Raw genomic sequence first — 17,225 nt, 5'->3', positions numbered from 1 at the left:
TATGGTCTCTAATGGACTAGGATTACCGCCGCCAAAGACCATAGCAAGCAGACGTTGGTGGTATACCAGTGCTGACTGGCATGGTTTGTGGGATTGGAGTCGTAGCCTCTGGCTCGGGGGAGGTTTGCGGACACGAACCTACACTTGGATGGTGAGCTAACCTGCAGCCCTCTTAGGGAGTTTGTACCAATCACTTGTGTTTTGCATTTAGGAGATCCGTGGGGTTGTCACAAACAAGGAGAAACTCTACCACACACAGGCTTCCTATTCATGTGGGCACAGTTGCTAATTATGTTTGGAGGGATTTGGGGCTAAAAGCTATGTTTTTTTTATCACATGGTATGGTTGGACGGGCCAGAAAGTATCATGTATTTGTCCAATGTGTATTGGAGCCAGCCTTGTGGCAAGATTGGCTAGGCCTAAGACCTGCTACAAGGTGTCACCATTTGGTCCCTTCACCAGTCTTGACCAGTGTTTCCCACACTGAGCCGAACCAAGGTGTGAACAAGGACTTTCCATAGAAGAAAGCTGAAGCATTCACCGGCATAGATTGGCCTGAAAGATGGCTACACAGCATGGCACCATGGGATTTTTATCAATAAAGTGACTTATAAGTTGGTGTGTTCACACCATCAAAAACGGGCTGGACTTATTACTTTTGGGCATGTATATGTGGACAGAAAGAGGCGCCTAGAGTAAACTTGGGCTACAAGCCTGGGAAAAAGCATAAAGTTGATATTTTTGGGTTAAAACTTGCAGTACAAGCCAAGAAAAGCTAAAAAGTTGCTATTTTTGGGAGCAAAGCCACTTATGGAAAAAGGGGAAAAGCACTGCAAATATAGCTACTCAACTCTATTAAAGCAAGTATTGGGGCTGATTTTATCATCAAGCATACTGGAGTTTTCTCTCTCCCATCTCTCTTGTGCTGGCCGTACAGCTCTCTTTCTCTCTCTTGTGCTGGCCGTACAGGGTACAGCGCTCATCTCCCTCTTTGCGCAGGCCGTGCAGTGGCTGTATCAGCTCACACGTGTGAAACCACCAGGGCCGGTTTGTGGGTTGTTTCTAGGGCAGATTTAGGGCTGTGTCCGGTACTGTTTTGGAGGAATCTGGGACAGATTTGAGTCTCTCTTCTAGGGCTGATTTATGGAGCTGTTTTTGGGCTGATTTGAGTCTCTCTTCTGGGGCTGATTTGAGCTCAGTTTTTGGGGCCGTTTTGGCACAGAGTTCGGGGCTGTTTTGGCCCCGTACCGGGCTGTTTCATGGGCTGATTATGGGACTGTTTTGAGACAGTTTTCCGGATGGCTTTTGGTGGTGTGTTCGTATCTTGGCACTCGATAGTTATCTAGGTAAGATTTGTGCTGATGCTTTCTGAAAAATCCGGTGTTGTGTGCACCCGCACCTTGGTATCTTGTAAAAGCTTCTGTGTAAGTAAAGAAGTTCCTACGGGGGCCAGCTGTTCCGGCTCAGTGCAGTGTTATTGTATTATTTATGGTTCTTCCACTGTGTTATCATGCTCTATCTAGTATTTGAAGTGTTGGTCTATTATTCTATTGTTCCTGGTCCCCTTCCTACTTGTGGCATTGGTATAAGAGACAAGGCTTTCTCGGAAGCAAGAGGCTTTCTACCAACAATGAGAAAGAGAAAAGATCAAAAGTGGCGACTACACTGACCAACAGTTTTGCTATTGAGCTTGTGGAAGCAGTCATGAGTATGAGCAGTAGACAGCTTGGATTAAAGATTTATGGATTCCCAGATTTTATCCTTGGAAAATGGAGTTGGCTTTATGTACCCGTGTTCAGCACTCTTTCCAAATGAATTATTGTGGATTATAAATCAAGCTGACAAGCAAGCTAAATGGAGCTCTCTCTCAAGATATCTTATGTGTATGCTGACGAGATATTTCTTTTGGCTTCATGTGACGAACCTAGCAAAGAAAAGCTAAGTATACTTTGAATTTTACCGAGTTGATGCTTTTTGCCAATATTTAGAATTTTGTACATGTTGAACTCCCTTGCTGACGCAACTGGAGAGTGTTTCTCATATCTATCTTGAGATGTGTTTCAGGAAAAGTTACTTTTCTAAAAGACATTTTCCTTGGAAACTGTATTTATCAGTTACATGGACTAGCTGATTCTAGACTATGAGTATACTATGGTTACAGTGGATTTATTGGATATCTTATGGATCGAGGATTTCTCTATGGATTTCTATCATCAACCAAAATGCCTGTAAAACTATCTGTCGCGCAGACATATTTATGGAGACCCAAGATCTCTATGCCTGAGATTTATTGTTATCTTATGATATACTGCACTCATGGAAGAGTTGGTAACTCTAGTGAGGGAGTATATGAACTCATGGAAGAGTTGGTGACTCTGTCCAGTGAGAGGAGTTGGTGACTCCATCTAGTGAGAGAAGTTGGTGACTCTGATCTCTCACCATCTGAACTCATGGGATCATGGAAGAGTTGGTGACTCTGTCCAGTGAGTATTGCATGAACTCCTGGTAGGGTTAGCGATCCTAGTGAGTGACTATGACCCTGTGAACTCATGCAAGAGTTGGTGACTCTAGTGAGTTAATATCTCGACTCATGGAAGGGTTGGTGAGCCTAGTGAGTGAAGTCTCGTGGAAGGGGAAACCTTGGCGAGCATGTATGGTTTCATGGAAGGGTCGTTGCCCTGGTGAACCATATGGACATGCGAAGCATGTTTGGCTTGGGCATGCGTATGGATCATAGGGGTGGTGCCCTTATGCAGTCCAATGGCATGGCAAGATGTTTTGTGGCTATGTATTTTGCTTACTTTTCTTTTGTAGGTACACTTAAAGCTACTTATGGTTTAATGGATATTTGGGACACAATTGGCTCTTAAGCCTGTGTCTGGCTAATATCAGAGTTATTGACTCAGTTTATGGATTTATGAATATTTTGAGACACGGTTGGCTCTTGTGCCTGTATCTGACTTCGAATCGTCGATCTAGATTTATGGCTTTAATGTCGGAATTATAAAAATCATGGATTGGCAGTGCATCTGTTATACTTGAAGGATATCTCAGTGGTATCTTGTTTATACAGTTGTGGACAACTGCTTTATAAGACGGGGGGTGTCACCATTTGGTACCTTCACCAGCCTTGACCAGTGTTTCACACACTGAGCGAAACCAAGGTGTGAACGGGGACTTTCCACAGAAGAAAGCTGAAACATTCACTGGCATGGGCCTGAAAGATGGTGGCACCATGGGATTTTTATCAATAAAGCGACCCACAAGTTGGTGTGTTCACACATCATCAAAAACGGGGTAGACTTATTACTTTTTGGGCATGTATATGTGGACAGAAAGAGGCGCCTAGAGTAAACTTGGGCTACAAGCCTAGGAAAAGCATAAAGTTGATATTTTTGGGTTAAAACTTGCACTACAAGCCAAGAAAAGCTAAAAAGTTGCTATTTTTGGGAGCAAAGCCACTTATGGAAAAAAGGGGAAAAGCACTGCAAATATAGCTACTCGACTCTATTAAAGTAAGTATTGGGGCTGATTTTATCATCAAGCATCTCGCCAACTGGAGTTTTCTCTCTCCCATCTCTCTTGTGCTGGTCATACAGCTGTCTTTCTTTCTCTCCATCTTTGTGCAGGCCGTACAGTGGCTGGATCAGCTCACACGTGTGAAACCACCAAGGCCGCTTTGTGGGCAGATTTGGGGCTGTTTCCGGTGCTGTTTTGGAGGAATCTGGGACAGATTTGAGTCTCTCTTCTGGGGCTGATTTATGGACTGTTTATGGGGCTGTTTTTGGGCTGATTTGAGTCTCTCTTCTGGGGCTGATTTGAGCTCAGTTTTTGGGGCTGATTTGGCACGAAGTTTGGGGCTGTTTTGGCTCCGTACCGGGCTGTTTCATGGGCTGATTATGGGACTGTTTTGAGACAGTTTTCCGATAGCTTTTTCATATCTTGGCACTCGATAGTTATCTAGGTAAGATTTGTGCTGATGCTTTGTGAAAAATCCGATGTTGTATGCACCCGCACCTTGGTATCTTGTAAAAGCTTATGTGTAAATAAAGAAGTTCCTATGGGGGCCGGCCGTTCCGGCTCAGTGCGGTGTTATTGTATTATTTATGGTTCTTCCACTGTGTTATCATGCTCTATCTAGTATTTGAAGTGTTGGTCTATTATTCTATTGTTCCGGGTCCCCTTCCTACTTGTGACACAAGTAGCAGCGTATTGTTGGTTGGGCCAATAAGGTATCCCTTGTTTGTGGTGATGGGCTGGCTGGGCCAGTGTGCATTACCACCATTGGCTAGTGGTTGTCTTTAGCATGGACTGGACATGTCACCAGGCCTATATGTACCTTTAGATGTGACTGGGCTTACATAGGACCTGGGTCTTTCAAATGTCTGGGATTCCAGGTATTTGTACTTGATATGAGAATTGGAAATTTCCATGTTGTACATGCATTTGCATCATTCATGGTTGTTTGTGAGTTAGACAAACTGATAGTTTTTGTGACCTATTTTCTTGTGGTAGATGTGTTGCCGTGGGTTAGTCTTGCATTGTTGGGGATGCCCGGAACTACTGTGTGCAAGACCGTGTGTTTCTAAGTGTAGGTTGATTGTTGATTGGCATTTTACAAGAATTCCAAAATGGGTGAGGAGTTTGGCTAAAAAGTCTCAACTTTGGAACTTAGTAAAATTTTCACTTATAATAATAAGTATTCACACACACTTATTGATAACTTTGGACACCAAATGGGCACTGGACCAGATTTTGTGCATTGGCCATGGGCACCCTCTTTTGGCAAAATTATGGGCATTTCAGATTCAGGCATGTACAGCCAGCTGCAAACAAGTTCCTCATGCTGTCCTTGACCTCTCCACAAAGTTTCATCGCCGGGAGATGAGCCAAACTCCAGGAAATTAGTGTTTATCAGCTGTAAATTAGGGTTAACAGGTGCTGGACAGCGAGTACAGGTGAGAGGCAGCCATCTTATGCTACTTCTTGGTGGGATTCATTTATGTACCAAGTTTTATCGCAGAAAAATGCCTAGATCATCTGCAAATTAGAGCTTTAGGGCTGGAAATTAGAGTTTGCACGTTTTGACAGCATTTTCACTTATTTGGAGCAGCCCTACAGTGCCCAAGACAAGGAAAACAAGGTGCTTTGCTGTTACATGTCTGACCAGCATTAGGGTTTGCATTGAAAATCCTAATTAGGGATTTGGAACCATTTTAGGGTTCCATTGGAGGCCCCGTTCAAGGGGCTTTTGCTGAAAGAGCTTTGGGGTGATGTTGCACTGCTAAAACTTTGGAGTTCTCCCTAGGTGCTATCACCAGGCAGTGGATTGTCTCTTGTTCATTTAATGTAATTTTAACAAGAAGTTGAGACTCCTCTCTATCTCGTTGTGTAGTGTTAGAGAAGGATTTTCTCTCGAGTTCAGGGTTAGAGTTTACATGCTAAGGTGGATGGAAGTTCTGCATGGTGCAGGTGTGTGCAGGCGTAGCAAGAGAGATGATGATTAAGCTCATAGTGTTGCACGATTCAATGATGATTAGATTAATAATATGTGTAATTGCTCTACGGACAACTTTATCTCCACCCATATGGCCACCGCTTTGGGACTTTCTTTGATGATATTCTTGTCTTCTCCAAGGATGAGGAGGAGCATAAGAAGCACTTAGCCATTGTTTTTGATGAGTTACGCAAGCATAAGCACTACATAGATGGCAAGAAAAGTGAATTTTTCTTATCAAAAATCCATTACTTGGGTCCTATTGTTTCCAAGGAAGGGTTCGATGGATCCCGCTAAAGTGCATGCAGTTTGGACCTATAAATGTGCTTGAAGTACAGAGCTTCTTGGGCCTATGCTCGTATTATCAACACTTTATATGGCACTTTGCTCATGTTGCACTACCATTACCTGCTTTGACCAAAGAGAACGCCACGTATAAATGGGGCAAAGCTGAAAATGATGCTTTTCATAGTTTGAAGAGTGTTATCATTTCTGGGCCTGCAGTGCCCAACTTGCAGAGACCTTCCTCTTTGGAATCTGATGCAAGTGGGGACTGCATAGGGGATATCCTGACTCCTAAATCAAGAAGGATCAGAGAGACACTTGGGCATCTATGAGGAAGAGCTTCTAGCCGTGATTCATGCCCTTCCAATGTGGAAACACTACCGTTTAGGAGGCTAAATTCACTGTTAAAACTGATCATAAAAGTTTTAGATATTTTCTATCGCAACCCAAGATTTTCGAGAAGCACATGCACATGGCAAATTTCTCATCCATGTTTCATTTTCAGAGTGTGCATACATCTAGAAAGAAGAACTTATTGGCCGATGTACTTTCAACAAGGCCATATGTTGCTCTTGTATCACTGGCCTCTTGTGAGGACTTGATGGTTCTGCGAGACATTATGCCACAAATGATGATTTCGCAGCTATATGTACTGAATTCTAGGCCAGGAAACCATGTATCCCATTTGTATGCAAAGACGGGTATCATATGCACAATAGCACGCTATATGTGTGGTGAAGGACCTTAGGAAGAAGGTCTTAAAATGAGTCTCATGCTCCGCCCTATGGTGGTCATAGAGGGATATTCCCCACCACTAAGTTCATTGAGAGGTAATTTTATTGGCTAGCCATGAGGAAAGACATAGAGGCTTATGTGCGTCAATGCATCATCTGTCAAAAGGTGAAATTTGATAAACATAAGGCTTCGAGCTTGCTTCAACCATTGCTGATTCCCAAGAAGCCTTGGGAAAGTATCACAGTGAAGAGGTCCACCGTACTATCCTCTGTCGAACAGAACTCTAACAAGATGTCATCAACAACGATCTGTTCACGAACAAAGTGCCTCTGGATGACCGTGGGTTCCTTCAGTGGAAGCCCAATCCTACCATGCAACCTTACCACCTCACAAGCATCACAAGCAGACCAGTACTCTTCCTCAATCCACGACAAGGCAAAAGATGACTACCTCTTACTGCTCCATAAAGCTGCTCCTAGGCCTGAAGTAGATCTCCTCATGTCTGGATCTCCTCCCCTATCTGAGTCACTCCAACCGTGGAGTCAGACTCCATCCATCAATCCCCCTCCTGTGTAAAAGAGTCCATGATCCTTTGCATGCCGCAAAAACCACAAGATACGCAATCCTGCCTCCCAAAGAGTCATCTACAACCATGAGCTCAACTACCTCATCAGGAAGCTCCCGTCCAATCTGGTATCCATCAACCAAATCAATGGACCATTCTGCTTCCGAGTGAAAGAGACATCACACTGCTCACAAGGATCAACACCTGTTACGGTGGGAAGCCAAGTCCTAGAAACCTGCTGAAGACCACACAAGGCCTTCTGAAACCTGTCAACCACCCCCTCTGAATCCAAAACCACAAAGCCTGGAGAATGTGCAACAACCACCTCCTTCTGCAAGTAATCAACTGCCACCTGCCTGGCTTTCCAAGAGGTCCCCGTGGACAGAACGTCCTCATCTACAGGAGTTTCTTTGTCCCGAATGCTACGAGACATCAGAGCATAGGTCACCTGTAAAGTTTCCTCTGACTGACGAACACAAGAACCACCAACATCAGTACTGGAAAGTTCTTGCCAACTGCTGCCATCAACTGTCAAGCTATCCACCATCTGGTCCAGGAAAGCCTGCACCTGCAGCGTATCCACACTTAAGTGGCCACTACCAAACTGCCACTCATCACAAAACTGAGAACCTGGGAGAGAGTGCTAAAAGCTTGTAAACTCCATTCTCCACTCCGCCTTCCCAAACTATCTGGCCTGTTGCCTTGTCCCGGAGAGCAACAAAATGCTCATCAAACTCCACGCGTACGCCAGTCTTGCAAACCTGATGCACTGACAACAGATGAAAACCAAGTGACGGAACATACAACACCTGGGAGGAATGCTTCCCCCCTCTGCCATCGAGAACTATCTCCAACCTGCCCTCACTCTGAACTGGAATAGTGGATGTATCCCCAGTAAGAATGTGACCAAAATACCTGCAGAGATCCTGTAAATCTGAACGAGAAGGAGTCATGTGCCTGGAAGCACCACTGTCTAGAATCCACTCCCGAGTATCCGTAGCCGCGAGTCCTCCAACCTCCTCCCTGCCTGAAGAAAATGAAACATCGGTGTCCATCACCTCCAGGTAAATAAATGCTGGAGTCTTCACGATTGCTGCTGAGGATTCTTCACCCTTCTCGATCTTCCGCTTGGGACAGTGCCTCCAATAGTGGCCTTTCTCGCCACAATCATTACAAGTCCTCTGCCTTCAGTTTCTCGCGGTCTGGGTCGGACTTCTTCTCAGAAGACTTCTCCGATGAAGTCTTTCCTTTGCCCGTGTTACGGCCTTTCGACCGTTGGCCAATTAAGGCCTCCGAACCTCCGCCCTGAGGAGGGTTCGAGAATCTTTCCTCCTCGTCCAAGACCATGGGCACAAGCTCCTCCCAAGTAATGGTGCTGAGCCTGCCGCCGCTGGTAATCAAAGACAAGTAGAATGATGAGTACTGAGAGAGCAAATGCGACAGCAACGTTATGGCCATGTCCTCTGATGATATCTCCTTCCCAGCCTAGAGAACTTCCTACTGAAGAGCCTGCAGCTTGTTAATATGCTCCCGCATCATCGACAACTTTGCAGGGCTCATAACCCGCATCTGTACTTCCAAGGAAATCCTCTTCTTGGGTGATACCCTGTTGTAAAGAGAAGCCAAATGCTGCCATATACCTCTGGCCAGTGTCATATGCTTGATATGATTGATTACCTGCGGTGTGCAGTTGAGAAAGATAAATGAACGGACCCTAGCATTGACACGATCCCACAACTGTGCCTGTGCCTCCTGGTCCTTTCGAGTTGACGGTAACTCCTCTTCCTCTACTTCCGACCGTGGAACCCCGACAACGATGAAATCAGCAAGGTCGTAAGACTCCAGAACAAATTCCATCATAACCTTCCATATGCCGTAGTTGTTCCCGTCCAATTGACGGTCCACCGGGAACGTGGGGAGTGTAGGGATCTTCACATGCCTCTCGGCCATCTCTAACAAATCTGCCATTGCGGGGATGTCCTCTAAAAAAGGGTGGGTGGGTGGGAACAAAGAACTTACACCTGCAAGTGGCTGTCCAACAAATCAGCCCGCCGTTCTCTTGCTTCTCCTCTTCCCGAACAGTCCCGTACAGTCCACCAATCAGCAACACAACAGTCTCCCTCTTGCTCACACAAATCCCAAGAACTATCAAGAGCCTATGGCTCTGATACCATGTCAAAATACGCAGCGGAGATGATGACCAAATCTGGGAACACGAGCAAACGCAATGCAGAAAAACAGCACGAGAGAGAGAGAGAGAGAGAGAGAGAGAGGCGTGTAACTCTGCTCTATATACACAAAGAAGATCCCGAATTTTTGACAATGTGGCAAGGGGGCTGTGGGGCCTTTTTATATGGCCCCCATACAGCAGTCGGCCTGCAAAAACAGAGGCAGCCGACAGGCTCTAAATCTCCATGACCAGCCACATTTACCAGTCGGCCAGCACAGAACTGAAGTCGAGTACTTGCAGGTATAGTCGGCCAAAAGATAGAGCCTCCTGCCAGTTCAGGACTGCCATCCAAGCCACAGAAAAATGGGAAAAAATGGGGGAAAAATACGGAGAGTGGGGAAAAATGAGAAAACACCAAATACGGGCGGGCACACCCACAACAGAGGCCGTGGTATCTCAGTAAAGACAGAAGATGACTTCTAACAGAGTTTGCATGCAACAACACTATGCATTCATCCACCAGAAAGGCACCCTTTGAGGTCACTTATGGAAAGGTGGTGTTGCCACCCATATCCGCACAAAAGATGAGATTTTTGCTCCCAAAGTGTATGCAAGGGACTTGCAGGATACCTTGTAAAGGTCCGGACAGCCATTGAGAGGTCTCAAGCAAAGCATAAAAAGGCCACGGACAAGCATAGAAGGCATATGGAGCTCAAAGAAGGGGATTGGGTCTTGCTGAAATTTGAACAGTTGGATGGGACAGTAAGGTATCCCTTATTTGTGGTGACTGGGCTAGGCCAATGTGCATTACCACCATGGCTAGTGGCAATCTTTACGATGGGCTAGACATGTCACAAAAGGCATGTGTGTGTCTTCAGATATTACTGGACTTACACGTAACACATGACCTCGGTCTTTCAGATGTCTAGGACTCTAGGTATTTGTGGTGACATTTGACTAGTTTCTATCCTTAGAAGCCCTCCTTTCACCTAGCTCCACTAATTCCTCATGCATAGGACATTTTGGAGGTAGGGACCTGATTTTGGAGGGTGTGGAGGTGAACTACAGCCAAGAAACACGGCAAAAACCCTAATTTCAGATTCAAGCATGTACGACCAACCCTAATGATGTACAACCAGCTGCAAACACGTTTCTCATGTTGTCCTTCACCTCTCCAGAAACTTTCATCACCAGGAGATGAGCTGAACTCCAGGAAATCAATGTTTATCAACTATAAATTAGGGTTCACACGTGCTGGACAGCAAACACAGGTGAGGGGCAGCCATCTCATGCTTGTTCTTGGTGGGATTCATTTATGTACCAAGTTTCATCACCAGAAATGCCAAGATCATCTACAAACTAAAGTTTTAGGTCTCGAAATTAGGGTTTTCAGATTTTACAGCATTTTCATGTATTTGGAGCAGCCCTAGAGTGCCTAAGACAAGGAAAACAAGGTGTTTTGATGTTACATGGCTGAACCAGCATTACGGTGTGCACTGGAAACCCTAATTAGGCATTTGGAGCCATGCGCCCCTGGTCCAGATTTGACATCGTTGTGTGCCGCCGCCGCCGTCTGCACTCGTACTTGCCTCAATGCCATCGCCGCCACTTGTGTGCCTAACGCTTGAGCACCGCCGCCTCTGCCGCCGTCGCCCTCACGAGCACCTGCCGCTTGCGCCGCCGTCTCCGCCTTGTACCGTGCCTTGTACAGCCTCCCTGTACCGCCGTATGACTATACCTGCACCTGTACCGTACGACTGTATCTGTGTACCTGCTCTGCACTGCCTAAAGCGACTTGAGATTCACCTTCAGATCTACCCAAAATTGGCAAGGTTTGAGGGATTTGCAATTTTTTGACCTGAAATTACACATTTCACCATTGAGCCTCCAATTGCAACATTGGCACACATTGGCATTGATTTCAACAGATTTGGTGCATAATTGCACAGGGCTTTTCTACATTGAGCCCATTTTCGGAGCATTCACCAATTTACATTTACATTTGATCTGCCAATATTTGAGCACTTGCAGCTCTTACAGGTGTCAGCTCATTTGTGGTTTGCTGCAGTATATGTATGCCATTGTGGACACTTTGATAGATTTGCATCATCGTGCAGTACACTTGCAGATTTGGGACATGCATATGTATTTCTCGTGGTGAAGGAGTTCCCTTTTAGTCCATTGGTTATCCTGCTATTTATCTCCCGCATTCTTACGGTTTTGCTGGGCATTGCATACTCATGGTGATGACTTGTGAGACAAATTTGCTGTGCTATCATGGCCAACAATAATAATGACCGCTTTCGAATGCTATCTCAAGAGGACAAGCTCAATGGGGACAACTACCCTATGTGGGCTTAGATGCGTCATGTTTTGGTTGCCAAAAATGTATGGTTGTATGTGGATGGCACCGAGGAGCGTCCTCTTGCACCTGCTCCAGCGGAAGGTGAAGTGATTCCCGCTCATCCTCCTGCAGGTCCACCTCCTCGTCTTCCTCCTACTCAGCAGCAGCGTACTTGGGATGCTAGGGATGCTCAGGCCCATGCATTGATTGCTCTCTTGTGCCGCAAGCATATCATTTCGCACATTCGTTCTTGCACCACTGCAAAGGGTGCTTGGGATACCTTGGCGGCATTGTATTCAGGTCGCAATGAGGCTAGTGTAGCTTACCTTCAGCGCAAGCTTGAGACTGACCGCATGCTTGAAGGTGACTCTATCAATCAGTACCTTACGCATGTGAAAGACCTACGAGAGCAGCTCATTAACATTGATGAGGTTTTGACAGATAGCTATCTTGTTCAGACAGTTTTGTGCAACTTGCCTGACTCTTATCAGACATTTGGCACCACTTTGCGGTTGTTGGCTGGCAATGCACCTAATGCGGTCACTTTTGACAACCTTGTGACACTCTTGCTCAGTGAAGAGCAATCTCGTTCCAACAGGAACAACATGATGTCTCCTGAGTCAGCAATGGCTGCTCCTTTTCGTGGGAATAGATCTGGGCCTAAACCTAGCCCATCGAGTCCTCCCAAGACAAAGGACAAGGCTGAAAAGAAAAAGCGTTGTAACTATTGCAAGAAAACAGGGCACACCATAGAGGAATGCAGGAAGCGTATTGAGAGTGAAAAAAAGAAGAAGCTGGCATCTTCTTCCACAGGTGCAGATCAGGCCAATTTGGCTACACGTGTTAGCCTTGACACTTACATCTTCATTGCCTACAGAGATGTCTTCTGATGCCATTGCTTTTGATGACTATGCTTTATAGTCTATACTCCATGGTATGCATTGTCTGGCAGATGCATTTCAGGGGGGAATTCTACTTGCCCACATGCAATTGGTGATGCCTCATGGTCACTTATGCTTGTTGACCCTTATGCTGGTCTATGCTAGACGCTTTCTCTCATGTGATGTCTACTGGAGATGCCTTTTATGCTGTTTTCCCTTGCAGCAGGATTGTTTCTACAGTGTTGACATTGTCACTTTCTCACATGTGATGTTTACTGGGAGTGCCTTTTACACACTTGGCCAGTGTTGGCTTGCTCTCATGGTTTTGACATGTCACATGTATATTATTCATTGTGGGATTATGCATCTTTACACTTGCCATACATGCCACTGATCATGGCATCGCTGAGAGTTTTCCTATCCTCTCATAGCATTGGTTGATGCCCCGCCTCGAGTCCCCACTTTCTCTCCCCATTTTCAGATTTTCCCATTGCTGAATTTTTACTTATATCAGCCCTACCATTGCTGATTTTTCCTCATCGGATCCTCCATTGATGAGTATCACTTCTGCAACTTACACTGCATGTCTCACAGGCATGACTTCTAGATCCTGTTGCCTTTACACATACGTATATCTGCTACCTCTTCTTATGCTTATCACCGGTGCAGTTACAGAGCATTGATGCGGATTACATGCCGTTCAACTTGGCATTTGGTACTTGCCTTCAGGGGGGTATTATGCAATGCCTCTTGATTTGATGCAGTTGATGTCCACATGATCTTTGCCATGCATTTCTGGTGATGCATTTCTGTACTACTGTGCTCTAGCATTAGCACTATGACATTAGGGATTCTCCTTTTCCCCGTCATACAGTGCTTGCTTTTTCCATTGGCACTGCAGTTCACTCTTACTGTGGAGCATGGTACAGGGCAGCATTCACAGCTTTATCACCCTGCTGCTACCCGTTCACACCATTCACTTGAGGGGGGTTTGTTGGTCATGTCCACTCCCAGCTAGTTCAGGTGTGAACCCAACTTACTCACGGGCACTTTTTCCCTGTGACTGGACACAGGTTTTTTCCCGTGTGAACACACTTATGTGTGTTGGGCACTTTGCCCTAGGCCTTTTAGTACTCACTTGTACTTCCATTTTCATGTCATTATTGAGTACATCTTTTCCAGCACTCTCACGTTTCTCTGTGCTTGAGGTTGTGTGTGTGTGTGTGTGTGTGTGCAGGCTAGCTTCCCTCCTACCCCCAACAGGTGCCATCACCTAGGCGGTTAATTGTCTCTTGTTCATTCCGTTTGTAGCCTTAGAGAGTGGTTTTCTCCCCATTTGATTTCATTTGGGCGGAGGTTGTCCCTTGCAACGTTGCCGAGACACAGGGCTTTGACCGGCTACCTTGCATAGCTACATGGACGATCAAGGAAATTCTTGTTTTACTTCGTATTTATTTTGCAATTGGAGATTTGGTGCATGGCACCCCGTACTTGTACATAACTCTATTGGAATATAGCATTCCTTGGGGCGGTCGGCCCATTCCGGCCCTAGTGCGAGCTCTTGTTAAACGAGGGCTAGAGAAGTGAGTGTGTCATGGAATCGCCTTTTCAATCATTTTCATGGTTTAACGTTTAAGTGTATTTAAGAGAGAAATTTTAAGTAAACCCAGTTTCAAAATCCATCAGCCCTTGATTTGGAACTAAGTGTATTTAAGAGAGAAATTTAAGTAAACCCAGTTTCAAAATCCATCGGCCCTTCTTCTTGGTGGGATTCATTTATGTACCAAGTTTCATCGCCAGAAATGCCTAGATCATCTACAAACTAAAGTGTTAGGTCTCAAAATTAGGGTTTTCAGGTTTGACAGCATTTTCATGTATTTGGAGCAGCCCTAGAGTGCCTAAGACAAGGAAAACAAGGTGTTTTGATGTTACATGGCTGAACCAGCATTACGGTGTGCATTGGAAACCCTAATTAGGATTTGGAGCGATTTTAGGGTTCCATTGGAGGCCCTATCAAGGGGGTTTTGGCTGAAAGATCTTTGGGGTGATGTGCCACACCTACAACTTAGGAGTTCTCCTCCCTAGGTGTTATCACCTAGGGAGGTCGATTGTCTCTTGTTCATTCGGTTTGTAGCCTTAGAGAGGGGTTTTCTCCCCATTTGATTTCATTTGGGCGGAGGTTGTCCCTTGCAACGTTGCCGAGACAGAGGGCTTTGACCGGCTACCTTGCATAGCTACATGGACGGTCAAGGCAATTCTTGTTTTACTTCGTATTTATTTTGCAATTGGAGATTTGGTGCATGGCACCCCGTACTTGTACATCACTCTATTGGAATATAGCATTCCTTGGGGCAGTCGGCCCATTCCGGCCCTAGTGCGAGCTCTTGTGCATTTTAAACAAGTGCTAGAGAAGTGAGTGTGTCATGGAATCGCCTTTTCAATCATTTTCATGGTTTAACGTTTAAGTGTATTTAAGAGAGAAATTTTAAGTAAACCCAGTTTCAAAATCCATCCGCCCTTGATTTGGATATTTAAGAGAGAAATTTTAAGTAAACCCAGTTTCAAAATCCATCGGCCCTTCTTCTTGGTTAGATTCATTTATGTACCAAGTTTCATCACCAGAAATGCCTAGATCATCTACAAACTAAAGTTCTAGGTCTCGAAAATCAGGGTTTTCAGGTTTGACAGCATTTTCATGTATTTGGAGCAGCCCTAGAGTGCCTTTCAGCCTAAGCAGGAATACTCTGAAAATATATTCTACCAGATAACAACAAAGTTCAGTTCAAAAACGAAACAAAAAAGACAAAAACTGCTCTGCACAAAATAAAAGTAAATAATCTTACCCACATTGCCAATTTGAAGTCCAGCTTTTCAGCTTTTGTCTCATTCAGATCCTCTACAAGAGACCACAATAAAACCTCTTACTACGTAAAAACAAACAGATGCATGAACACTAACTAAAGCAGTTTTACCTTCAGCTGTAGAAGAAGCAACTTCTGAAAGCTCATTTTCCTCCAGGTTCCTGTGTTTGCATGTCAAACAAGCATGAGCTTCAAAAGTCTAGCCACTCAAGCACTGCTTACCACAAGCTGACCCATGCCACACCAACATTGAAAGACTTCCATCAAGTCCCTTCATTCCTAAAAATGATGGCAGGAATGATTATGTATTTTGAAATCAGTCATTGTCTTCATCCCTTCAAAGATCCCATAAAAGAGACTCTCTGGCACCCCTGACAAGGTTGATTCTTTGTAAACCAATACTTATGGAGTTCATTCTTGATCATATTAAACATAACAACAGAACAAGACTTATGTGGAGATGTGAGGATGTCATATTTCTGACTATACACATGTGGAGGGGTAGGTATAGACCCTGGTGTGTGTTTGAGGCATGGTTTAGTACATGTGGAAGGACTCCATGGAAGGATTGAGATCCTGGTGTGAGCTCCTGGCATGATTGGTTACATGTGGAAGGGCTCCATGGAAGGATTGAGATCCTGGTGTGAGCTCCTGGCATGATTGGTTACATGTGGAAGGGCTCCATGGAAGGATTGATATCCTAGTGAGAGTTCCTCGAATGACTAAGTACATGTGGAAGGCCTTCATGGAAGGGTGGATACCCTAGTGAGAGCTCCTGGCATGCTGATGAAGTCTCGGGTGGCACCCTAGTGAGCGTTCTTTATACCTGAATGGGTGGTGGTGGAAGGACTCCATGGAAGGATATCCTGGTGTGAGCTCCTAGCATGATTGGTTACATGTGGAAGGGCTCCATGGAAGGATTGATATCCTAGTGTGAGTTCCTGGAATGACTCAGTACATGTGGAAGGCCTTCATGGAAGGGTGGTTACCCTAGTGAGAGCTCCTGGCATGCTGATGAAGTCTCATGGAAGGGTGGCACCCTGGTGAGCGTTCTTTATGCCTGAATGGGTGGTGCCCGAGAACGGTTTGGTACAAGATGAATAAGTTGGGAGATGGAATCCAGAATATTATGCATAAAGCATTTGTGTGTGTTTTGACATGCATGATTGACTTGTCTTGACTGCCTCGACAATGCTCGGTATTTCTGCTTATGATTGTCCATGGGCTCCGGGGATGCCTGGAAACCCTATGGACGCGTGTGTCCACACCTGTTTGGGACTAAGGCGGTGGTCTTATGTGTTTTGCAGGTGGTAAGTGACCCCAAACTCAATTTACAGCTTATATTTTGTTATACTAAGGTTTACGAGAGGTGTTCACATACACTTAGATTTGGGCGGACAAATTATAAAGTGTTCATATACACTTAAGTTTGGGTGGACAATTTTTTAAGTGTTCACATCAAAAGGATCAGTTTTTAATAAAACTTGGCCATTACTCAAAGTGGGCAACCCATCCAGCCAAAAAAGCTCTACACATTGCTATTCTGCGGGGGAAGGGCCAAAATCAGCTAGGCGCCCCCCTTTCCAGTTGTTTTTGGCGGTGGAACATCCAAGGCTTGAGGCAGTTGTCAGTGGAGCATGCAAAAGAGCTTGGGAGAGCTGGTCGACTATGGCCAGGGCTGCTATATAGCTGGTTGCTTGCCTCCATAGCTGCTATAGGAAAAAGCGATTCTTCTGTCTATCTCCCTTGAAGCAGGCAACCACTTCTGACCTCTCTACAGCACTGGTCGACTGCTGTACAGCAGGTTTCTGGGCTGAGTTTTCATGCTCCCAAGGCTCGGGATTCAAGGCAAACAACAGGGCACCCATATTATCTCTTTGGGTGACC

At 45.3% G+C, this 17,225-nt stretch overlaps 1 protein-coding gene across 1 annotated transcript in view; it reads right to left on the bottom strand.

The window, feature by feature from the left end:
* LOC147637985 (RNase L inhibitor protein-like protein) overlaps positions 1-17,225 on the bottom strand; it is a 34,447-nt gene that overhangs the window by 12,492 nt on the left and 4,730 nt on the right. The window contains exons 2-3 of the mRNA XM_086797319.1: positions 15,450-15,499; positions 15,321-15,373 (exon numbers count right to left, since the gene is read on the bottom strand). Coding sequence (XP_086653445.1) covers positions 15,321-15,373; positions 15,450-15,499 — 103 coding nt within the window. The remainder of the gene's footprint in view (positions 1-15,320; positions 15,374-15,449; positions 15,500-17,225) is intronic.

The sequence above is a fragment of the Cibotium barometz genome, chromosome 5, assembly GCF_041138505.1.
Source record: "Cibotium barometz isolate CiBa-2024 chromosome 5, ASM4113850v1, whole genome shotgun sequence".
Lineage (NCBI taxonomy): Eukaryota > Viridiplantae > Streptophyta > Polypodiopsida > Cyatheales > Cibotiaceae > Cibotium > Cibotium barometz.
This window is presented reverse-complemented; position numbering and strand designations above follow the sequence as displayed.